The sequence below is a fragment of the Arvicanthis niloticus genome, chromosome 13, assembly GCF_011762505.2.
Source record: "Arvicanthis niloticus isolate mArvNil1 chromosome 13, mArvNil1.pat.X, whole genome shotgun sequence".
NCBI lineage: Eukaryota > Metazoa > Chordata > Mammalia > Rodentia > Muridae > Arvicanthis > Arvicanthis niloticus.
In genome coordinates this window covers 12824832-12851109 of record NC_047670.1, presented here as the reverse complement: position 1 = coordinate 12851109, position 26278 = coordinate 12824832, and the positions used below count along the sequence as shown (strand labels likewise).

At 39.8% G+C, this 26278-nt stretch overlaps 1 protein-coding gene across 8 annotated transcripts in view; it reads right to left on the bottom strand.

Moving 5' to 3' along the window:
• Cpq (carboxypeptidase Q) overlaps positions 1-26278 on the bottom strand; it is a 435354-nt gene that overhangs the window by 90871 nt on the left and 318205 nt on the right. For 7 of the 8 annotated variants that reach the window (XM_076911241.1, XM_076911246.1, XM_076911247.1 and 4 more), the window contains one exon: positions 24360-24451. In XM_076911241.1, the coding sequence (XP_076767356.1) occupies positions 24360-24451 (92 nt within the window). Of the gene's footprint in view, positions 1-21868; positions 22732-24359; positions 24452-26278 lie in introns of those variants that run through there. The other variant, XM_076911249.1, reaches the window with a different exon arrangement.

Genomic DNA, 26278 nt, shown 5'->3' with positions numbered 1-26278 from the left:
TCCTGGCATAAAAGAGAGATGCTTTGTTTCCATTCATGTATGATTCCATTAACTATTGCTAACTTGATAGCAGTATGCTATTGTTTTCTACTTCTATATAAACGTTGCCATATGTTTCCTATAAAGGAGAAAGAAAACAAACCACCCACCACACATCACACCACCTTTTCTCCTGTTATGAAGTCACTGTAGTCTTGGCGTCCAGGGAAGGTGTTGGGACATCACACTGCACATACAAACTGGGATGGACTATTGCCACTCAGGAATGTGTTGTCACACATGCAGATTCTTTATCACGAGCAGCTTGGTGTAGGTGGGGAAAGCTGATCACTGCCAGTGACAGGAAACAAAGCCATGCTCTAGGGACTTGCCCCCTTCTCAGTGCATGAGGCAGAATATCTGTCACTTGTTAACAGAGCATAGTGAAAAGCCTACTTCTTGAGACAAAATGCTTAATTGCTGAGATGACCAACTCTGATTGAAATAAATTGGGACATCCAGAGGAAAAGTCTAAAGAGCTCAAGGATAAGTTAGGATATAATCTGTAACCTGCACTGCCCTCTTAAGAAGCTGTCTATTAGGAGCTAAGGAGGTGCTCACTCATTATCATGTAATGTACATACCCAAAGCAGAGGAATGCTTCTGTGACTTCTTAGCCGAGGTCCTCAGAGCAGTCACCATATGCTCCGGGTCAGGTTTCACAGCTATCATATGCTTCAATCACATCCTGCAATATGTCTTTTCCCCTCTGTTCTTTTTTTTTTCCTTTTTCTTAAGGGTTAAGCAACTCAGCCAAGAGCAGTTTGGTAACCATTAGCATTTTTTGGTGGCAATGCAAGATTAAAAAGAAGGAAACTACTGAAAATACATTTTGGATGTTTTAAACTGATTGCTTTATAGTATAAACACGAGGATGATGTGTATATTCTTTGCTTTTATAAAATTCCAGGCAATTCTTTAAAAAAATAATAGACCTGTGTTCCATAACTTATCCTTTTCTCCATAAAATTAGTTTCCTTTTTGTTTTATAACTTAAGTTTCTCATCACATAGAGAAAATCATTCATGAGAAAATTATTTTTAAAATGCCCATTTTCCATGTTTCTCAACATATCTTTGGTTTTTATTTAAAGTGACACTAAAATCTCCAAATCAAATGAAAAGAAAGGAGTCTTTTAATTACTTGAATTAATAGTATAGCCTCCTCACTTTAATCTTCAAAGAAGGTACAGACTGTACTGATGTGGGGCAGTTGGCCTCAGAACAGCTTTCTGGCTATTAAGGCTTCACAGATAATGGTGGCAACACTGTTTGGTCAGGTGGTAAGCTCAAAGAAAATTTCAAAAGCAGACCATCTCATGTGTGCTGGGTGGCTGCAATCTCATCTGTAGCTGAGCCAGGGACTGTGGTTCCAGGATGGAAGGCGTTGGATTCTTACAGAGCTCTGATCCAAACCCGTCTTGCCTCGATGGTGGGTAGAAAAGCATCTCTTACTGTAGGACATCAGGAACAAGCTTTGCTTTCCAGTCAGGTCTCCACCAAAGCTCAAAACTGTGTGTTTTTACAGACTCCAGCATTTGGTTTTGAGTAGCCGTGGGTACCCAGGGGAGAGGTAGGAAAAGATTAATGACAAGGTCGAGTGTCACTCGTTATTCTCACTTGACAACTAAACTACCCGAAGCCTGAGGAAATGGGCAGCCTTGGGTAAGTTACATTAGTTCTAAAATTGCAGGTACCTATTTCAGTTTACCTCCCCATCATGCTGGAAATAGGAGCAGGATGAACAGCTTCCAGAAGCCCATACCTGTCACTCAGTGTGTGTACTCAGAGGTTTTCTACTCTGGGACAATTTTTACAATATTATCTGAAACACTTTGGGTTTCAGTGAATCCCCCTCTTGTGTTAGTCAAAATCCACTGATAGCCCCTAAACATATTAAGACATATGATTGCTCCATATATGTCACTATGGCAACAACAATGAGTCAACAGGTTAAAAATAAGTGCATGAGCATCAGCTAAAAGATATGTTTTAATTACTTAGAAAATAAGATTTTATTAATTCAAATTCTTGTATTTGAAAAAAGAAATATCTAGGATATTTGATACACAGGCTTAAAGGGAGCTTATATGTCACATTAATGTTTTCCACCCCAGTCTACAGTTTTATTACTAGTGTAGTAACATAGCTAGTGAAAGTCATGTGACTCAAGATCTCACAGTGGTGTTTTGATTCCCTCTTTGTGCCATACATTGGCCTAGTACTTCATACCCCTGGCTTCATATTCATTTCTATCTGTAACTGCAGACATGTCCCATATAGTGGCTAAGGCCACTTTCTCATCCTCTAGTCCTCTCAGTCCCTTCCTGCCTCATTACACTGTCAGCCTCTCCTCATCCCTCCCAACTCTCCCCCTTCTCCAGTGTCAAAGGTTAGAACTGAATACTCAATGAGAGGAGCACTCTTTTGCTTTGATCCATTTCTTTTAACACCAGGACCTTTTATGGGAAGAAAAAGGCATGGCTTTGTGTTTGATAATGAGGGTGTGCCAGGTAGCAGAGTGCTTTCTGGTCAACTTCTCTTGCCCCGCTCTTGGTTGGGAAGCCTACATCAGCTTCTTTAAATGTTTCTAAGATTGCAGCTGACTTCTGGGTTCATTTTCTTGTGACTAGACATGTCATTTGAAAAAGTTGTATTAGTCAATACTACAGGAAGAGAGCTGATCAGAATGAATATCTACCTGTCTATCTGTCTATCTATCTATCTATCTATCTATCTATCTATCTAACATGTGTACAAATATGCATATATAAATATATAAATGGAATTATATATAGTATAATATTATATATAATGGGAATTTATTAGAATGGCTTACAGGTCGTGGTCCAGCTAACTCAACAATGTTTGCCTGTGAATGGAAGGTCCAGGAAACCAGTTGTTCAGTCCATAAGGCTGGATGTCCCAGCTGGTCTTCCCAGTATATATACATTGGAACCCTAAACAAGTAGGCTCCAATGCCAGTGAAGATGGGGTGAGAGAAAACAGACAAAAAGAGCTTCCTTCTTCCATGTCTTTTTTATTATAGGTTGCCCTCAGAAGGTGTGGTTCAGATTAAAGGTGGCTCTTCCCACTTCAAAAGATGTATATTGAAGGTTTATCATCTTTTACCTCAAAAATCTGGATGAGAAATGGGTCTTCCAACATCAAATGATTTAATTAAGAAAAAATACCTCACAGGTGTTTTAGATCATTTGGGTTTTAGTTAATTCCAGATGTGGTCAAGTTAAAAAAAAAAAAGAATAGCCATCAATAATAGTCATAATTTTCTTGTCTTGCAAAAAAAAAAAAATACACTCATTTATACTCAAGAACCAGCACAGTGCAAAACCACTACAACCCAACTCATGACTTTTCTTTTTCTAGGAAAATAGACAGCACTTGAGCACTTTGTGGTTGTGACAACACCCCTATACACTTTATTTGTTCAAGTACCATTACTACTATTAGTAAAGATATGAAATATAGCTTAAAAATTACTTTCTGAGTGAAAGCCTGACAGGGGCATCAGGGCTCTCAGTTCCCTCAGTGATTTCTGAGACTTTCAAGACAAGCACACCACAGCCTGATCTAATATGCTGGCCGGTTGTAGTTTATTACATTTGTGTTTTCTCCTTTTGCTCCTGTAAAAATTCAAGGTCTCCTACAAGTAAAGTTCCTAAGGCTACATTAAAAGCCAGGAAATGCTCAAGAGCCTAGAAGAGGCAAGGGGCAAAATCGTGTGTATCTCTGCTGTATCCCCAGTAAAATAGCAACATGTATGAGAAACTCAATAAATACTGCAGGGGAAAGGTGAAACTGGGGAAGTTTAGACAGGATCCCACTGGCAACAAGAGGACACTGTGCAGCTCTAGCTGTGGCCACTCATATAAGTGGGCTTTCATTGTCTTGCAAAAGAAAGCCATATTCATTCTAGCTTTTTAAAATAGCTGCTGCTGGAGCCTCTTGTGCATGTTTGTAATCTTAGGAAGGAGGAGGGTTGCAAGTACAAGGTCAGCTTGGGTAACTGAGTGAGTCCTTGCCTCAGTAACACCTGAAGCATGGAGAGATGACTCTGAGGTTAAAAGCATTGGATGCTCCTTCAGAGGATCCTAGAACCCAAGGACATGTCACAGTCACCTGTGCCTCTAGCTCCAGGAATCTAATGCCCTCAGGTTCTGTGAGTATATACAGAGCATGTGTATATGCATCCATCAATAAAAATGAGAATACATTTCTAAAACTTCAAAGGGGGCTAATATCAAGCTCTGTGTAGAGGTCTTGTCTCACTGACCAAGGCCTTAGGCTTAATCCTCAGAAGTGGGAAAAGAGAAGAAACTCCAGGATTCATTTTATGGGGATTTATTTTGAGGCTCTTTAGAATGATGGGTACTAGATAAAATAATTAAGTCTCCAGGGACACCGTTAAAAGGTGCAGAAACCTTTGATTTTTATAAAATTCTTACTTATACATTGGAAAAAATAATTAAAGTGAACGACAAAATATTAAGTCTTATTTTGCTAGAGATGTTTATTTCCAGGAGGAAAATGTGTTTATTTGATAGCTATTAATCCTTTAATCCCAGCACTTGGGAGGCAGAGGCAAGTGGATTTCTGAGTTCGAGGCCAGCCTGGTCTACAGAGTGAGTTCCAGGACAGCCAGGGCTACACAGAGAAACCCTGTCTCGAAAAACCAAAAAGAAGAAGAAGAAGAAGAAGAAGAAGAAGAAGAAGAGGAGGAGGAGGAGGAGGAGGAGGAGGAGGAGGAGGAGGAGGAGGAGGAGGAGGAGGAAGAGGAAGAGGAAGAGGAAGAGGAAGAAGAAGAAGAAGAAGAAGAAGAAGAAGAAGAAGAAGAAGAAGAAGAAGAAGAAGAAGAAGAAGAAAAAGGTGGTTAAGCATTCCCATTAGCCTTGGGCAGGCCTACTTTCTTGCCTATATAAGTGTGATTATTAATAGGGCCCGTTTCTCCGTAGAGATATCTTAGTTTTAACAGTAAATCATACTGGTGACCTGTGAAGGTGTTATTTAAAAAGAACTGGATAGCATTGCAGGGGGCCAGAGCTCACCAGAAGACCCTGACTGGTTACCTCACATGTGATGAATTCCAAGACCATGTATCAAGGGTAGGAGGAAATTATGGGAGAGCCAGGGTCAAACTTTGATAGACGAGGTGATATTAGTCCCAAGAAAAAGCCAGCATTCTGTAAGTTCTGGTGAGCTGAGAACTATGTTTGTTTGCAGTGTATCCCTAGGTCCTAGACAAGAGGAACCCTGAAATACACAACAAGGAAAGAAGTGACTGAAGGGGCACTGATTTCTGCATCCAAATACTGCTATGGAGATATGTCAGTTTACAAGAGAGGAGCAAGGTATATAACGTTTAAAAGCATAAGGCAAACATGCTCTACAGATAGGCTGCCCACAAATATCAACTGTCCTTTCCAGCATTTTATAGGCGATTACAAAACATTCCACATGACCATAAAGTTGCAAATGCCAACTGAGCCACACTTGGCCTCTGCCTGGAAATATTGCCTTTTCTCGGCTTCTGGGATCTGAAACCGTAAGCTCTCTTTATGTCTTACTGGAGGCTCTTTCTCTGTTTTTACTCTTTTAACAACGGCACTCTGCCCTTGGGTATTGGGTGGTCAGAAACAATATCAAAGCACCTTGACTCCCCTCAGTTCATGCTTACTCTGCTGAGAATTGCAAACTTTTTTAAGTGATTCTACTTTGTGGTGAAATCACTTTCCTGGATTTCACATTCATATTAATATATGTATGTTCATGTATCAGTTTTCCACACTGCTGTAACAAATCACTATAGTCTAGAAACCTGAAATAACAACAAAAAAATGTGTTACTTCTGTTATGAAGTGAATCTCGCAAGGCTGAAGTCAGGATGCTGGTCCTGCTGATGAGCGCCATTTGGAGGCTCTGAGAAATTTTCTTAATTTTCTGCCTCCCAGATTCTGTCTACATTCCTTGGCTCATAGCCCCAACACAAGACTTTTCTCTTCCCATCTGTCATTACATTGTTTCTTCCTGCTTTGGTCTCCTTACCTCTAAGAAGGAATGATTTAGTAAACAGCAAAAGCACCGAGGTCACTGAGTCTGGAAATTCTGATAGTCATTCTTGACACTACCTTCCAAATTGAATCTATCACCAATCCTGTCAGTCTACTTTAAATATCCACCTGAACTCCAGCAACCCTGGCTAGCATCACTGTCCTGTGGGAGTGCTGAGGTAGTGTCCAGATCATTTCCACCTTGACCCTTTGCAGGGATGATTCTGATGCTAAGATCCTGTTCCTCAGTTGGTTCTTGATCTATTGGCAAAGATGCCATGGGCCAATTGCTGAGCAGAAGGAATAGGCAGAACTTTCGGATCCCTGCAGGCAAGTGAGCAGATGCAAGAGGAGAGGGAGAGTTTTTGCCATGCTTTGGAGGTAGAAAAGCCAACCAGCAATGTGAGATCTTGGGCGGGTAACCACAGGCCACTTCTTAAAGCAGGAGGTTGGGGATGTTGGACTGGGAATGAAGGTGGTTGAGCAACTGAAGTGAGTGGAGTGATGATTTAGGGTGCTGAGTACTGGGAAGCACGCACTAGTTGAGGTAGATTGAAGGTGCACAAAAGTTGAGCCAGTAAGGCAAGTTGAAATTGAACAACTGTGTGCATCTGTGTTTTTCATCCACAGATTCAATATTCTCTGGGCTGGTAGCATGGTCTGTTCCTGTTCCTGGTGGCACATGCACCAACCCTCACCATTCTGTAGACTCTTCTGCAGACAGTAATCCTGTTAACGAATCTATGCCAGGGGTTGTTACTTGTTGGGGCCCAAGCTCGAGTCCCTGTTCAGGCACCAAAATAATGTTGGGGTCCACACTGCCCCACGTTGGGCACCAAAATAATGTTGGGGACCGCACTAGCCCCAAGTTGGGGCGGCCAAAATAAATGTTGCAGCCCAGGCAAAATGTTGAGGCCCGGGCCGACCCACGTTTGGGCGGCCACTGTATCCCGGCCCAAGCTGCTGCTCCGGTCTGCAGGTTGGGTTTCAGCAAGAGCGAGGGTGAGGGCAGATTCTACCTAATGTCTGGTGTGAATGAATCTCTCTCTCTCTCTCTCTCTCTCTCTCTCTCTCTCTCTCTCTCTCTCGTCTGATGTCTGGTTCTGTCTTCTATAGTCTGATTCTAAGCCACGCCTCTAAGTTACATTTAACTTAATCATGCCCTTAGGTCTTGTCTCTAACTCTGATCTCTATACTTCTAAGTCATACTCTTAAGTTACACACCTTTAATCTCACACACCTTTAATCTCACACACCTTTAATCTCACACACCTTTAATCTCATGCACCTTTAATCTCAAGGTATCTAAACCAAGATTATCGGAATGTTCTCAGCTGTTGTAGGCTATTGTAATTCAAGTCTCATGTCAGGGTATATGGCTCAAGATGGCTGCAAAGCTGATAGCCGCTTTCTGCTAAAAGTCGGCCGCCAACAGTTACTCTTCCCTTCAAATGCTCCGTGTGGCTTTCACCTCAGAGTTCCATTGCTCTTCATGCCCATATTCACTACCACTGCTACCCACCCCTCTCCCATCCAACCACCTTCAGTTTCTCATCATTAGCACTTGTGTACTTTCTCTGACTTTAGATTTTCTCACTCTCCATCCAGCTTTCTGCAAGGCTCTGCCAAAATGTCATCTCTTAGACACTGTCTTTGAGACAATATCATCTCTTAGACTTTCTGACTACCTCTTGTGAAGTAAAGCTTCCACCATTGCTCTTAATAGTATTCTTTACTTTCTTACTCAGCCTTCCTTTTCCCCTTGAACAGTAAGAATTCCCTTTTATTATGCTTCCTTCCTTTCTTCCTCTTTCCCTCTCTCCCTCCTTCTCTCCCTACCTCTTTTCCTCCCTTTTTTCCATGTTCTTGCCAGACCTTTATCCAAGACAGCCCTCTGATGTTTTTCTAACAATATACCCTGATGACACATGACAATAGACAGCCTACCTCAAGAAGCTTGTGACTTGAACACGTTTTATGTGATAGTAGAAAGTCCACCACAAGAAGGCTTCATCTTGTGTAGTACTTTCATGACAGATATGTACAGAAGCTGCATTAGTGAGAGCAATTACCTCAGAAGAACAGCCTAGTAGACAGCCAGCTCCATTGCTCATATTTACAAGTGAAGCCACTTCAGACTGACTAGCTAGCCAAGTGACCAGATAAACAAAGCCTACTGGCCATATGGCCTACTGGATAAAATGCAAGACACTCTATTAAGTAAGTAATTTTGAAGAATTTAGAAGCACATAGGTTCTGTAATAATATTCCAAGGAGTCTGTAACAGCACCAAGAGCACAAGCTCAATAGCAAGGTTTTGAATAAGTAGATATCTTGTATTACTACTTCAAATAATATATATATATATATATATATATATATATATATATATATATATATATAAATTGGCGGGGTGGGCAAGTTAGAATTTTAGCAGTAAATAAATTAAGGAGTCAAGTTTAATTTTGTTCATGTGTGGTCATCCCTCTTTTGTTGAGCACATGTGTGATCTCTGAATCTTGAAATGCCTAAATTTGTTTTTTTATTCTCAGGCTTCTTCAGTGAAAGAATGGAAGGAATGTCATGATTAGGAAAGAATCTGAGGAAAGTGTTGCTAATTATTTTGTTTATAATTCAAGAAGCCACAGGTTGTTTATAAAATATTAAAATTATTTTAAAAAATGAGCAAGTTATCCATAAGATTATCCCTAACCAAGGAGGCTGGCTGGCTTGTTGTTGAAAGGGACAAACTGGTTCATCTGACAGCTTTGAGGAGCCAATGGCTACAGTTGTCTTGGGTGAAAGTGCTTCAGTTCTTGAACCCTTTAGTCTATTCTCAGCCCAGCAACAGAGCCATCATTTGACCAGTTGTGGTAGAGATCACGACTCTACTCTGCTCAAGCATTTCCAACTGTTTTAATCTGACTCAGAGAAGTGGTCCAGAAGGCTTGACTAGACCCAGCTGCTTCTTATTAGTGACACCCCCCCCTTCCTGCTTCTTTCCTTTCTCTGCTCCACTTTAATAAGCTCACTGCTTCCTTCCTGTTCTCCTGAGTGCCAAGCATGGTTCTCCATCAGTATCCCTGCCACAGCCTGCCACTTTCCCTCGACTCTTCTCTTCTGGATTCCATGCAGACATTTTTCAGTCTTTACTCTGGCAACACCAAGGCACAAGTTCTTCATGGCCCTCTATCAAAGTTCAAACATCCTCCAATATCTTTCTCTTTGCTTTGTCTTTCTCTTCTATTCAGAACTCATCTTTGTCTGTGTGATCTCTGATTTATCTAGCTACTTTATTATCAGTCTTTACTTGACTGGACACCAAGAGGAGGATAAAACTTAAAATAATGTCTGGCACTTAGGAAGCTTGAGAGGACATGTGTTGAGAGAAAGAAGAAATACATGTATGCATGCATCTTTTGTGTCTAGGCCCACACATGTGGATATACTCATATATATAAGACTAGTCATCATGAACATAAAAGCATCCTATGTTGGATCTTGGTGATCAAGGTGACAATGACAACTTTTCAATCTTTCAATGTGTCCTTTCCTGCCACAGTTCTCAAGCTTTACTGTGTATTTTACAAATACACAGTATTTATAAATAGATAAGGTTTGATAGAATATTATAAATGCTAAAGATCGGTCCTTCTACTCACAGAAGTTGAGAGCAAAAATGTGATTTCTGTAGGTTGGGAGGGCCAAGGAGAAAGCACACAAAGGTGACCAGTGGTGCTCACAAGTTAGCTACAGGCAAGAAGTCCTGGTAAGTTACTGTCACAGGCAGTTGTGTTATCAGGTGTGTTCTATATCTTCCTGAAGATCACAAGAAAGGAATTTGAAAGTTCTTACACTTTAAAAAAAAGTGATGTGTTTGAAGAGATATGACTTTAAGCATATCTAAATATTATGCTTCTCACCCATGTATCAAACCATTCATGTTACACCCTTGATGAGTATGACTGTACATTTTTAATGTGTCAGACAAAAATAAGTTTAAAAAATAAAACAAAAGCACGATAAAAAGAAAGAATAAGGATGAGAGGTAAGTCGTCTACAAAGACCAACATGAGGATCTCTGGGTGATAAAAATGTCCTGGGTTGTCTGAGATGCTGTCAACATCCTTGTTAGAGCTTTAGAATGCTTCTTTGTGAAAAGCTAGCCAAAGGCATGTGAGAGGTCACTTGTTATCACATGGGAAGAATTAATATTTTCTTAGAACAAAAAATAATATATTTTGAAAACCATTATGTAAAAATACTTTATGTAAGCTATTTGGCATGAGGTTTCCTTTAAAAATGATCACAAGTTATCAAAACACAAGTGAAATTTGTGTGGTCCTTTTAATAAGGGATAAGGTAGTCTTACTTGGAGTCTGAGAATCAATTAGTTTTTTTCTTCTTAGGTGAAGTCTGGATCAAGCATGACCTTAGCAGACCTTGTCTTTATTTCACCACCTGAGATGAATCCCACCTTGTGTTAGATTTACTGAAATGAAATGGCTTCCACTCACAGGAGGGCAGGGTGATAAGCAACAGGAAATGAACTGCTGTGTGAAATTTTAAATGGAATTTAAAAATATTAAAAACACATTTTTAAAACCGTATGGTTTGTTATGTTAAAGTTGGTACAACATGAGGCTAATAACACTTGGCATAATCAGTAAGACTCAATTACAGGAACCAGTAAATGTGTCCTGGGACCGCTGAGAGCTTTAACAACGGCTTCCCATACTGCCCGAGTTTTAAAGTAGTCAGGCAAAATGAAGGAAAATAATAAACAGATGAAGCAATTTGACTTTGAAAAGAGTTAAGATAACTTAATAGGCATATTTTAGATAAAAGGAGGCTAAGGAATTATAGTGATTACAGGTAGAGATCCAAGTAGGTGTTTGCAACGAGCTAAGGGGGATAAGGAGAAACAATTTCCCTTCTCTGAGAACAGTAATAAACAGAAACTGCAATCATCGGAAGGGAGGAAGAGAAAGTAGCTAAGGTAGAAAATAGCTTCAAACGTGCTAGAAATAATGGCTGCTCTGAGAAGCCACCTGAGGAGCACTTGGTAGTCTAGAGGAAGAAAAGCCCAAGGTGAGGGAAACCAAAGGATCAGTTAAGCCCCTACCCTGCCCTGGTCCTTCCTGCGTTTCTGCCTCCTTCATCCAGTGTCCCTTGTGTTTGAAGACTACAGATAATTCGGCTAGGTGTGTGGGTAATCACTCTAATAGGTGGTTGGCCTCAGGATAGAGTGGACACTGCAATTCCCACACGTCTTGTGACTGCTAACCACCAGCAAGTGTTACCCTGCATGAAGATTTACAGGTTCTAATGACATTTCATGTGCTTCTTGACCAGGGGATGAAAAAGAAAGAGGCAAGTTACTTAGCTACTCTAGCTTTGGTTTATTTGTAAAATGGGGGATGATTCACAGTTATTTTTCAGATGTATGAAGGCAGAAGTTCTTAAACTGGGCTGTGCTTGGGAATAGATCTGGAGCAGGTCTGGGAACTTGAAATACTTACATAGTTATTTTTCCTAAACTGCAACAGGAATTTAGACTTATTTAATATAATTTGTTGAGATTACAATATAATTACATCATTTCCCCCTTTTCTTTCCTTCAACCCTCTCTCAAATTAAAGGGCTCTTGGAATTTTTTTTAGATTATGGTGGTTAGCAACAAGCCACAGAGAACCTGTCACTTTGTCAGCTACAGATACCACAGATATTTTCATGACATGTTAGGTGTGCTGCAAAAATAAACTTACATGTTCACCACATTGAATTTATGGCAACACTTTAATCATAGTTAGAGTTATTTAATAAAATTTAAACATCACACAAACAGTGACTATAAATTTAGCTTAAAAACACAGGTAACTGATTTTTAATAATGTTCTTGTCCTTATAGCATTGTGCTTTTTATTTTATATATTTACTTTATATATTTTATATATATTTGGTAGTAACCAAAGTGGTTTGGGACACATGCAGTGGACATAGTTCTCTGATGGTTGAATTTTATTTATAATAAAATTGAATTTATTCCTGGGCAGTGATAGCACGTACCTTTAATCCCAGCACTTGGGAGGCAGCGGCAGGAGGATTTCTGAGTTTGAGGCCAGCCTGGTCTACAGAGTGAGTTCCAGGACAGCCAGGGCTACACAGAGAAACCCTGTCTCAAAAAACCAAAAAAAAAATTGAATTTATTAATAATAAAGATTAACTGTTGCTATTTTTATTCTTGTTATAGTCAGTAGAGTTATTCTGCCCAGGATGCTGTGAATTGGGGTCTTGTTTCCATTTTATAATTGATGAAAAATCTTGTCAACTACCTGTTCTTTCTTAGGCTCATGTCATGTTTGTAAGGAGCAATTTCTCTGAAGATTCTGAACCTATTTTGCATATATTCAAAAGTATATCCTAAGCTTACTTTGTTCTATTGAGACATGATTACTATCAGGAAGAGTGACTCATAACTAGAATATTAAGTCATACCCCAGGAAGGAAAGGAAATAATTATGACAAGATAATGTGCTGAAACTAGACTATCTTCAGGAAATTGGAGGATAAAGAAAAAAGTGTTATTTTTCTGAGAGTTTGTATTTTTCATTCCTACCACTTAAAAAACCCAATAAAGATGCCCCACAGTGCTTTGAGTATAAGATCCACATTTCCCACCAATTTTAACATTTTGTAAACTGGAATGTGTCTTGTATTCCACGGGACATTTGCTAAACTCCAGGTAAGGAAATAAACCGTGCTGTGAGTTGGTCCTTACACTGCCGGTTCATGTACAAAGTTTCTCACTGGGGGAATTCATTGCATCCTCACTTAAATTCTTTGTACTTCTGTCAACAGAGATCATTGAATTTTAAGCCTGGGTTCCTAATAATTCGTTAAAATTTTTCTTGAAATCTTCATGTATTCAGAAGATTGTTCTTTCTGCGTGAGGGAGAGCAATTGGAAGCAATAGCTCTTTGGTATAGATTCCTGATTGCTGAAGACTAGTGGCCTCAAATAGGCCTTCAGAGAGCTCTCCTTGTTGTGTTTTATAAAAGACCAGGATGTTTTATATAGTGCCTTATGGTGAGGCGGGAGGGGTGCCTCCATTGGCCCATGCTGAGGACGAGGAGGAGAGGGGGAGAGGAGGGGAGAAGAGGAGGAGAGGAGAGCAGAGGGGAGGAGAGGCCTTCCAGGAACACATAGACAGAGTGGGGAGGAGGAAGAAGAGAGAGGGGAAAAAGGGGTTAGGGAGAGAAAAGAGGCAGAAAGGCAGAGAGATCGAGGAGGAGGGGCCAAACAGTCTCTTTTATAGCAAGCCAAGCCTATCTACCTGAATCCAGATAATCTATCCATAGCTCTCTCATTATTTCAAGAAAAGTATGGTTTTTAAAGATTTATTTTTATTTTTAAATTCATGGTCATGTATGTATACACCATGTGAATGAATGCCCGTGGAAGCCAGAAAAGGGTGTCAGCTAGTGTGGATGCTAGGGACCAAACTCTGATCCTTTAGGAGAACAGCAAGCTTTGAATACATTATTGGAACACATAAAATAGAATTCATTGAATAGAAGTAAGATGACCATCTATAAGGCAACTCCGAGAATCATGTGTAAGAGAGAGGTACAGATTTGCGCATTGGAGATGCGGGTGGATACCTTGTGGTGTCTCTTGGGTTCCTGTCAGTAATAATTTACTCAGGTAAATATTGTTATCTTATTTGAATGATAAAATATCTCCTGAAAAATGCATGCATAATACGTGCATAATATAAAGGGCATTTTCCACCAAATAGTCATGATAAAGATGCAGTTTATTTTATTTGAAAATTTCAACATTAAGGGCCAGAATAGCTGGCTCTCACAAAGACACCACGAATTATTACTTCACAAGTGCCACTTCCATATAATGAAATAATTAGCTAAGAAATTACATTTGCATTTTCAACATTTTTATACAATAGGAATGTCAGGATAATTAGGCATTAAGTATATTTTCAAGACGTGAAGGTAGCAGCTTTGTGTATAAGTGAATATTCTCCTTTTCCTCTTCATTTGCTCCATCCTTGGGCTAGTAATTCAGAAAAGCATCTTTAAATCGAGGGTTTCACACTGTACTACATTAAGGTAATTACCCTAAAGATGAGAAGATAAAAATCTCAAGGGTGGCCAAAGCCTTCCTGCCAAAATCTCTGGAAGTGAATCAGCTTACGGTCTGTGGTGCCAGGGCTTTGTTCTGCTTCTGAATCATGCTTCTTGTTCTCATTTGCCTTTCCCCTTCTGTGGCATTAGTCTTTGGCAGGGTGAATTAGCCACCAGGGACATCTCTTTATCACAACCACCACAGAAGAAGAGAGAGCACCAGTGTGGTTTTGGCAGGTGCAGACTTATTTTTTTTCTTTTTTGTGATTCTGAGCTTACTGCCCAGCTTTCAGTGCACCTGTCTGTCCTTGCAGTTTTCACATTGCAACTACTAAGGCAGTAACACAGGTGACAATAGCATGTAGAGACACACAGCTACCCTTTTCCAGTTGTTCCTCTGATCTTCTAAGTCATAGGCATACATTAAGTGGGACTGGCCAGAGATATGCTCTATGTCTGATAATGTTAGAAAATGCAGATGCAATGAAATGTCTTTGGGATTTTACAAGACATCTCAGATACAAATCTGTCCTGTTATATTTCTATCTTGGGTACTCCACACACAAATACAGTAAAAGAAGAAAGATGGACTCAGTTTGAGGAGAGGCTCATATATTGAGCACCTAAGTTCTATACACATACAAAAGTTCTAAACATACATTCACACATGATTGGCATCTTGTCTCATGTAACTTTTCATACAGAGCTAAACATTGTGGAATGTCCTAAGGTGCTACTCTGAGGAATTCCCCGATCTGAAGAGACTTTTAAATTGTATGATGATTTTAACATTTATCATGGCAAGAAAGAATTTTGGGTCATGGCAAGGGTTTGCTATATTTTCAAATTGTATTTTTTGTTAAGCTTTAAATTTATTTGTAAGAAGCACCAAACTAAGAATAAATTATACAGAAAGTCCAAGTGTTGCTTGTTTTTTATTTTTTAATGATTGCATCAGGATTTTGAAAGTAAATAAGGAAATGTACACATGTTTTTAAACTTCCCAGAAACCATGCCAGAACAATGCATCAGGAATTAACAGGACAACCTATGCCCAGTGTTCCTTGACCTTTTGTTCTCAAATTGTGCAGAACAGATTCTGTGTTATTTGTGTTTTAAACTATGTACCTTGATGCTTCTTCACTAGTACATCTGGCCTCACTGAATCATATCAACGCAATTCACCGTGGCAAGTGGATAGACACTGTGCTTGAAGAGTGGTTGACAAGCAGAGAGTCAGATAGTCATTGTGGCTGAAATCTGGAGACAGGAGAGCTAGGTTCATGCTCAGGCCCTGAATTCAATGGGCTGTGCAGCCTTGAGTCCCTTCTTTACCTCACTGAGGCTCTGTGGTTTTAGGTGTGAAATCAGGATTGTATCTCGCTGTCTGGCACCTACCTATGTCACTGATACAGTCAGTGATAGAAAGTGTACGAAGAGTAATTCAGAAATGATGGTACAGATGGCATCATGTAAAAGTGAGAACCTGATTCACAGTTGTGGGCAAACAAAATATTTCAGATTTTGAATGGCTTCTTTTGCACTGTAAGTCTAGCTACCAACCGAATTCTGTATTACTTGATTTTTAGATCTAATGAGTATAGCACATTATTTTACTCTTACATGGAAAAAAATGGGCTATTTTCACAAAGCACTTTCTCTCAGACTACTATTAAGTTCTAATCCCTTGACCTTTCCTAATTCAAATGACAAAACAGCCTGATTGCTTCCCATTTGGTTTTGTGGAATATAAGGCTTTGAGGGGAAACAAATCATTTAGCTCTGGGGGGCATTACACATTCTTCATACCTGGAGAGCTGGCCTGACCCTTGTCCTTGTGACAGTGCCTCTAACTTGATTAAATGAAACTCTAGGGATCCATGAGAGCAAATGACACCTCTGTCCTTAACTAGTGACAGAAATTCTATTTAATTAGAAAATCACTCTGACTGTGAGACCATGGTCTGCCTTTGTTGAGAGGTCTTGTTAAGCTCTCTGAATGTGAATTGCTATTTATGTATGTTAGGCTTTGTGGGTACAAAAGCTCTTTTTTTTTTTTTTTTGGATACTATTTTTACATTTCAGATTTTATCTCCTTACCTCATTCCCCCCACCACCCAGGATCCTCCTATCCCATCCCCCCTCCTCCTGCTTCTATGAGGATGTGCCTTCACATACCCCCCTCTCCCAACTTCCCACCCTCGAATTCCCCACCCCCTTGATGTTCAGCCTTCATGGGACCAAGGATCTCCTCTCCCACCTATGCTGGACAAGGCCATCCTCCCCTACATATACAGCTGGAGTCATGGATCCCTCCCTATGTACTCCCAGGCTGGTGGTTTAGACCCTGGGGACCTCTGGTTGGTTGGTATTGTTGCTCTCCTCATGGGGCCACAAACCCTTTCAGCTCCTTCAGTCTTCTCTCTAACCATTGGAAACTCCTTCATCAGATCAGTGGTTAGCTGTGAGCATCTGCCTCTGAGTATGTTGGACTCTGGCAGACCTCTAAGGAGACAGTTATATCAGGCTCTTGACAGCATGCAGTTCCTGACATCCACATCAGCGTCTACCTTTGGTGACTGCACATGGGATGGATACCCAGGTGGAATGGTCTTCAGACAGTCCCTCCTTCAGTTTCTGTCCCACACTTTGTCTCCATATTTGCTCCCTTGAGTATTTTGTTACTCCTTCTAAGTAGGACCGAGGCATCCACACTTGGTCTTCCTTCTTCATGAGCTTCATGTGGTCTGTGAGTTGAATCATGGCTATTTCAAGCTTTTGGGCTAATATTCTGTTATCAGTGAGTAAATACCATGTGTGTTCTTTTGTGACTGGGTTACCTCACTCAGGATATTTTCTAGTTCCATCCATTTCTTGAATTCATTATTTTTAACAGCTGAGTAATACTCCATTGTGTAAATGTACCAAATTTTTTGTATCCATTCCTCTGTTGAGGGATATCTGGGTTGTTTCCAGCTTCTGGCTATTATAAATAAGGCTGCTATAAACATAGTAGAGCATATGTCCTTGTCATATGTTGAAACATCTTCTGGGTATATGCCCAAGAGTGGTATAGCTGGGTTCTCAGGTAATGCTATGTCCAATTTTCTAAGGAACTGCCAGACTGATTTCCAGAGTGGTTGTACCAGCTTGCAATCTCACCAACAATGGAGGAGTGTTCCTCTTTCTCCACATCCTCACCAGCATCTACTATCGCCTGAGTTTTTGATCTTAGCCATTATGACTGGTGTGAGGTGGGGCAATGCAAATCAAAACAACCCTGAGATACCGCAAAAGCTCTATGGAGATTGATTTTGAGAAACTCTCTTATGAACCATCCCAAATCCAAGCTTTTTTTTTTGTAAAATTTTTATTGGATTTTTTAAATTTACAATACAGATGTCATCCCCTTTCCTCATTTCGCCTCCCTAGAACCCCCTATCCCATCCCCCACTGAAGAAAAAGAGCTTGGATTTGGGCTGGTTCACAGGGAACAGAGGAAGGCCTAAGTGCTATTGACATGTGGTTGGCTATGTCAAAGACCATTCCTAGACTTGTGAAAATAGAACTGTCCCCAGACTGGGTTCAGAGAAATAGCAAAGCCTCTCTGGGGAAGGGGAGTGGGGGTTGTTCATGTGAATATTAATAATGTATATAGAAAGTGTCTCCTATAACTTGTTCCCATATCTAAATATTATAGTCTAAATTTAGACGGATCCTCTACAGAGACTGCTCCTACCAAGATTACTTAAACCCATCTATTTGTTCCAGTTGTATATCACAAACCTTTCCTTTTTGTTTAGGTGCATACAATAACCCCAGCTCTCTGTTCAATTATATATATATATATATATATATATATATATATATATATATATATAAAGTGAAAAGCTAGCCAGACTCCATTTTGTTCCTGGAAGCCATTTTGTTGCTATACTGAGTTAAATTTCTGTTTATTGTAAAACATACATTTCTGTTACCTGCAGTCTGACCTAGGTTACCCACCCACCCCACCCCAGCCCAGCCTAGCCCAGCCCAGGCCACCTGATCTATTTTCCTGGAAATTCTTTGTATATATTGTTCAAGCTTTATTTTACTTCTGTAACAATGTCTGCAAAGTTCTCTTGGTTTTTCCCTATTAAAAGAACATAAAACTTGAAGGAAAAGAAAAGAAAGAAAGAAACTCTCCTTTAAAAGAATCCTGAAACTAATGCCAGCAAACTGCTAGTTGCTGTGGACAACCCCTAGCTTCTAGAATGAGTGAATGCAAATGGTATGCAAACATCTCTTAGCAGACAAAAGAAAATGGGGAATAAAGTTCTAATCTTGTGGTTAGGTTGCATGTGTGTGTGTGTGCACGCATGTGTGTGTATGTGTTTATGTGAGTATGTATATATGCATATCTGTGTATGTGACTGTGTATATGTGTGTATCTGTGTGTAGATGTGAGTGTATCTGTGTGTGTATGAGAATGTGTGTGTATCTATGTATAGATGTGTGATGTGTATGTGTTATACACATAAAGGTGAGTCAGTTAGTAGGAATTACAGATGAGGCATTATTGCTAAGTAGGTTAGAAAACTAGATCCCACTCACCACTCTCAGGAGACAGTGTTAGAGTTAGTCAGATGCACCACCAGTACCACAGGATTTGGGTGCTCAATCCCATTTTGAGTCACTGTTCAGAGAGTTCCAGAGAAAAAGATCGAGGTCTATAGCAGGTCCACAGCTTGTTGGGCCCCATGATTCTACTGCTGTTTCCTTGGCTGAGCTGCTATCTTCAGAGTAGCCTGGATTTAACAATGCTGGTGAATCAGGACATTGTTCCTTAGGGCAGAGAGTGAACTCTTCAATCTAGCATTGACTTTTATGCAGACCTGTGGGGTTCTGTTCTACCTAGAGACTCATGCCATTTGGGACACAGCACTCTCTGAAATTGTATGATCCATAGAATAGAGGCAAAATTACCCCTGCTAGATAGACAGCCATCTCTAGGAGGAATACTGACTGATGGGAGGCCTACCATTCTCCTAGTCTCTTGGGAAAAGACTTTCTCCTACTTTCCAACGATAAAATAATATATAGACAAACAACTCTGGCTTAATCTGGGATATGGTAAGGCATTAAGGGTCAGGACACACTGTAATGTTTGTTTCTTTAGAAGCTCCTTCTCTGTGTGTAAACTTTTGAAAAAGCGTACTTTAAAATTTGTGTCTTACCATATTGTTATTAAATTTATCTATCTGAATATAGCATCCTGTTCCTGCTTTAAGAAATATTGGGTACTACACAGTGTCACAGGCCTACAGTCCCAGTACCCAGAGACTCAGAGCAACACAAGTTCAAGACTAGATTACATAGGAAACCCTGTTGTAAGAATAAAAACAAAACAAACAACAAAAACTAAGCTGGAGGAAAATGGGGAGAAAAGGAACGGAGGAGGAGAAATATTTATTGTTGTTGTTTTGGGGAAAGGGAAAAGGGGATGATCCAGTATATAGGTTGTATGAGGACCTGAGCTGGATATTATCTCAGTATTAGTGTATAAGCCAAGCATAGCAGACCACACATGCAACCCCAGAGCTGGATGTGTTGTCAGGAAGAACAAATGAACCATTACAACTGAATCAGCGAGCTTAAGGGTCAGTAAGTGCGATCTTGATTCAAAAATTTAAGGATATTTAATGTTAACCTCTAGTCTCCATAGCTGATAACATCTCATTTGATGGGGTTTTATAAAACTCAAATAGCAAAATTTAAAAATCAATTATTATAGCACAATGTAATCCAAAGGCTAACTAATTTAATACATACGTGTTGAGGAACGATGTAGGAAAACATTGTCTTTGCTCTTCACCATCATGTTTCTATGGGAGCAGAAGACTTTGTACCTCTACTCCTAACATTAAAGTGGCTCCAGTGCGAGCTGAGGTATCTCCCACTGCCTTTGTGATGTCATTTGGAGTACACAGTGTGCATGTTGTGCATTCAGAATCAACGTGGCAGGAAAGTCATGCTGCAGATGACTGTTCCGGAAGCCATGGAGTCATTATCTGTTTGACTTTGATTAGTCTTCAGCCATGTCCCACTCAAAAACCTTTTGTTATTGCCACATTTTTCATGACCTCCACTTTCACTTAAGCAACTCCATATGGGGCAATGACCCATAGTTTCAGAGGCTGTGGTTTAGATGACAGGCAGTAGAAGACAACTTCAGGCAAATTAAAATTGTGCTGGTGATTCCAAAGTGGGTTGCTGCCTCTGTAACTCAGTGAGGCCTGAGTACATGTAATGGGGCAATTTAGTCCCAAATGTGCTGACCCACATGGGTCACTTTTGAGCCCAAGGCATGACACTCATTTCAGATTTGTGCTTCCTGGAATGTCAACTTGATTTTCTTGGGAAATTCATGCACTAGATAATGCTGCTGTTCCTTCCAGATCACATCGTGACCTGGGTAAACATAAGGAGCCACTGAGGCAGAAATTATTCATGCCTTGTATTCAACCTCTAGTCAGCCAGTTAAGCAGATTGGATACAAACTAATGCCTTCTTTGTGGCTTTAAAGCTAGAGAAAAATAAGATGCTATGCCAGTCTCAAAAAGGCAATTGTTTTATTTGGTTTAATAAGTGAAGCAAAGAAATCAGCGTATTATTTTTTACACATAGTAAGTTTGAAACAATACTTAAAGTCAAACTCCACATGCTCTGAAAACCAAAATAGGTAATATAAATATTACCCAAGTTGTAGGTAAGGTCTTATAATCCAAGAATAGGGTATAATTCCATTCCATCTGCCACAGCCTGAGGTTGCATTTAAAACTACTATTTTCTTTACGTTGTAAACGAAGAAAATTAAGTACAAAATTCTTACAAGGTAACTGTGTTCTTCCAGGTGTGCTATATCAATTATGTGCAAGTGAAAACTACATGTCCAGATTAAAAAAAAAACATACTGAGATAAATGAAATTTAAACTACTTTTGTAATATGCTTGGTTAATTAATACAAATATTTAGACACTGAACAAAAAACACAAGATGCTTAAAAGCCAAGTAGCACTGACTGTGACCGTGCCTTCTGATGAGAAAGGCTGTTAGCTTGGGAGATTATGATGCTGGGAACGATGTGTGGTGACACAGTTCACCCACTACACTGGTCACATAGATCAGATCTGTTGTTCTTATACCTAGATCTGAAGAAGAACGCAATGATATCCACTCTTGTAGTGTCACTTTGACCACATTAAAAATATTTGGGGCAATAAGGTTACAAAATAAAAAGGCCTGTGAAACACACTTGCCTGGATAATGTGAGCAAGTCTTAGATTTGTAACCAATTGTAAAATTTTCTTTGATGTGTTCTAGTCCTGATTTATTGAACAAACTTCTGGCAATTGAATCATGGGGTAATAAACACTGGTGTGTTCTGGTAGTTATTAATAAGGACAATATTTTATATAGATTTTATCAAGTGAGGGATGGGATTGATAATAATTCTAAATACATCAGCTTATTTTAACTCTAACCACCTTAAAAGCAGAAAAAGGTTAAAATGAATATATGCAATTATATTTAGCATTTCCAGTGTTTCTAGTGTTGAGAAACAAATTTTTCTTCATCAAATTTTTTCTTTTACAAACTAAAGAAAATAGTAGATTAGAACACATCAATCTATTTTATTGGACTACTTCATGTAATAAAGTCTTCTCAAGGCCAGATTATCTTGCTAATTATAATTATGCTAGAACATATTTTTTTGCTTAAAATGTAAGAGATTTCAAAATGCCATCAAATCCAGTTGGAATTAATTTTGTTCCCCCCATCCTTTGTATATTTTAGAACATGAGAAGTGACATGCTAGCCTCCAAAGAGAAGGGAGGAAAGTAACTCTGTTCCCATGAAATCTGATTGGACCAATTGCATCTAGGCAATCATCATTTGATTAATTAATTTGAAAAATGAGAAAAGGATTATATTTTCAAAATACAAAGTTAAATTCCACTTCCACAAGTCAACTTTTATTCACAGTAATGTGCTCTTTGTATGATGACATTTTCTTTTAGTAAACATGAGCTGGATTCAGCCTGTAGAGAGGAGTAGTTCACGTTTTAAATAATAATTTCATCAAGAAGCAATATTCCAAAGGCCTTTTAGCAGGGTTTCTCATCCTGTCGAGCTGAGCATTAAGGGCTCACTCTTCTTTCTAATATCCTATTGGGTTCTCACAATCCTGCTGTCTCTTAGTGCCCTTAGTAAGGAGTCAGTTAAGGTTTCAACAGCCACCATTCAATGACCTGCTATGCCAAAGCATCCCTCCACATGGAAACAGTATCACCTCAGCCACCATATGTCGGTTTAAAGAGAAATGTCTTCTGTAGGCCCATGCATTGTAACACTTGGTTCCTTCCCAGGTGATGATGCTGGGAGTGGGTTATAAATCCTCCAGGAGGTTCAGCTTTGCTGGAAAAAGTATGCTCCTAGGGGTAGAATCTAAGTATTATAGGCTTTTCTTGCTTCCTGGTTTCCCTCCGCCTCCTGTGTGCACATTAGCCAGCCTCCTGCTGCTGCTGCCTGCTTTCCTGCCTTCTTTACCATTGTGGACCCTCCCTCTGTAACTGTAAAGGAAAATAAACTCTGTGTTCTATAAGTTGGATTTGATAATGATATTTTGCACACCAACAGACAAGGAACACACCCCAAACTCGTGTGAATAAAGAAGCCCCTAGTTTCTCTAAATTATAGAACAGTATAATCAAGACAGTCTGTTTCAGTGCAATGAATGAAGACAAGAGAAAGAGCTATTAGGGTGGAAGCAAAACTTGTTTTCTAGTCCTTCAGAATTGCACCTTCAAATATGTGAAATACGATACCTACTGGAATCACCCAGCATGGAAATGGTACCATCATACATATCTGGAAGAATAGGAGCAGCTGGGATGCTTATATGTTGCTGGTGAGGATGTGAATTGTTCCCATCTCTTAGCAGTTTTTAGTGAAATTGAACATAGTCTATCATATGATCTAGCTATTCTACTTCTAGAATGTAAAGTAAATATATATATATCCATCCAAATAACTGTACAGAAATGTTCCTAACACCTTTATTTGTGATAGCTAACACTGGACAGAGCACAATTGTCCATCAACAGAACATCTATCTTCTTCTTTTCTGGAGAAAAAAAAATAGAAAATGGGGTTTATTCACACAACAAAGAACTACTCAGAAAGGTGCCAGTTCCTGTTAATAAAGCAACAGTTATAGATTCTAAATCCAAACTGCTTAGTGAAAGAATGCAGATTAGATATTACAAACTACATGCTTATATTTACATGAAGATCAAGGCCAGGCATAGCCAATCTGTGGTAATAAAAAAAAAATCAGTACATTATTTGTCTTTGATGGAGTTGGAGGGCAATTTGAAGGAGTATAAAGGAAGTTTGTAGCATAATGGGCACACTCTCATGTTGATCCCTGTGATGATTACCAGATGGGCTGGCGAGTTTTGTGTTAACTTGACATAAGCTACAGTCATCTGAGAGGTAGAAACCTCCATTGAGAAAATGCTTCCATAAAATCAGACTGGAGAGAGTCCTTTAGAGCATTTTCTTAGTGCTTGAAAGGGGAGGGCTCAACTCATTGTGCATTGTTCCAACCCTTGGCTGGTGGTCTTGGGTTCTATAAGAAAGTTGGCTGAGCAAGCCATGTGAAGCCTCTAACTAAGTCTCAATAAAATGATAGAATAAGTAGCTTAAACCACAAAAATATACCTTTAAACAATTCTGATATTCATGTGCTAATGTAATGAAAGACAGGCATCAGTGAAAACTTGGAAATTATTAAATAACATTGTGTAACCCATCAGAATAAGAAAAACTCCTTTATAAGACTTTATGCTATGAAGTAACAACTCCTTAACAAGGAGGTGCTGGGTTGACCTTAGGATGACTTTTGTTGTGGTTTGAATGTTAAATGTCTCATCAAACCCTATGTATTGAGGGCTTGATCCCCACTGTGGCAGTACTGAGTACCCAAATTCAAGCCAATGTTTTTGGTTTATGTTGATATTACAAATACTAGTGTTCACCATATGCTGGCTAGTTTTACCTTATGTAGCTCATAATACTGGGAGGCACCAATTCCTCCTTGTTCTTCTGCAGTCCAGAGCACCAGGCGTAGAGTCCTCTTTGGACGCAGCCCTGGGAAAATAATAAAAGGCATCTGTCAATTTGTTTTGAATATTTTTAAAATGGTGGAGACCTCAACAGCATTGTGGAGATAAGAGTGACTCAGAGGCACCTGTCTCTTGCTGGCGTTATCATCCATACCTGCTTCAGGGTACAAATGATGACACAAGGGTACAGCTTCAGAGATAATAATCTTCAGGGCAGGGTAAAAGTGAAAATTGTTACGGCCAATGTTATTTGCAGGTCCTAGTGTGTGGTCAAGTTCTGTGAAGTATTTATCATACCAATCTAGAAGACAATATCAGAAGGAGCCTAACATCTTAAAGCCCCCCAGAGCTGTCAACTGAAATCAAATCACTTAGTAGTATTTCAGGATACAGCGAACAAGGATCACCTTAACAGGAATCCATGAGCATGGTTTTCACACTCTCCCCAGGAAGTTAATAACTAAGAGGCTGATGCAATGACTGTGGTTAGTCATGGCTATGTACTGAAAAAACAGAAAGTCATTCCCACAAGGTCAATGAAATGTAACTGAATGAGCCTGTCATTCTTCACATTACTTCACTAACAGCATGGCAACCACTTCATGGACTTGCAATAAATAATGTGTACAGATAGCCCCAGACTCAACTTATTAATTTCTACGTTGTAATTATATGAACAAAACACGTAACTATTTAGTAGAAAACCACATTTGGATTCCGAGGTTTGGTCTTTTCTTGTGCTAGAGATCGGCAGTATGATCTTCTCTCACATAACTAGACAGCAGTAGTAACAAGCCACAGTCCCTAGTGGGTCACATGGTCCCGAGAAACAACCACCAATGCCCTCCAGTGTGAGAAGTTGCTATTGCAGAATGCTTGACAGGTGAGGTGCTTGAATACACTTGGGACAGTGGTTCTCTCCCTTCCTAATGCTGCAACCCTCATGCTGTGGCAACCCCAAACCATATAACTCTTTTTATTGCTACCGATAACTGTAATTGTGCTCCTGTTGTAAATTGTAATTTAAATATCTGTCTTTTCCAGTGGTCTCAGGCAAACCCTGTGAACCAGTGGTTTGAGCCGCCAAAGGGGTCACAAGCATTGAGAACCACTGACTTAGGATCCCCCTCCCCCAACCTACAGTGGTTTGGCCAGGATGCAGCCACCACTTTTACCTCTATTCTCAAGTTTTTAATTAATGGTAGACTTGTCACACCTAGAGTCTTTTGGGGGAGGGAGTAACCAAGATTGTCCAGTAATCATTAACTGTAGAAAGCTTTTTTTTCTCAATTTTAAAAGTATGGTAAAACAATGTCTTAAATGAACCACTTTGCTACCAAGGATTAAAGTTTCTCTGATGTTGACCTGATAATTAATTGCTGGTAAATAGCAAAAGAAGAGAACATAAAGCTGGCCTTCAATTTTATTCTGAGGAGCCATCTTCCTGCAGGTGAATTGTTAGAGATGATTGCAGTGGATTTTCAGTGGCTCTGAGGCAGCCATGCTAGCAATCTCAGCTCTGTCCACACACCTAGAGCTTCCCACAAGCTACCATCTGGCCAGTAAATGCTCCTGAGCTGGCCAAGCTCCATCCTGCCCAGTCCAGGCACTGACACATTCTCCTTGAAGAACGCTGATGGTAAGAATCCTGAAGTAAGGAGCCCCTCCTTCCTTGAGGTGAGCATAGCTGTGATGTCATTTCATACAGGAACATTAGGTGAAAGAACACAGGTCACAGATGCAGGTCTGAGCTTCTGGGAAAGCTTGGGCAAGCCACCTCCTCAGGAAATACTGCTGACACTTCTCTAAGCATCTATTTAGAACCCAGTTCACTAGTCTCTGGTCCAAAGCT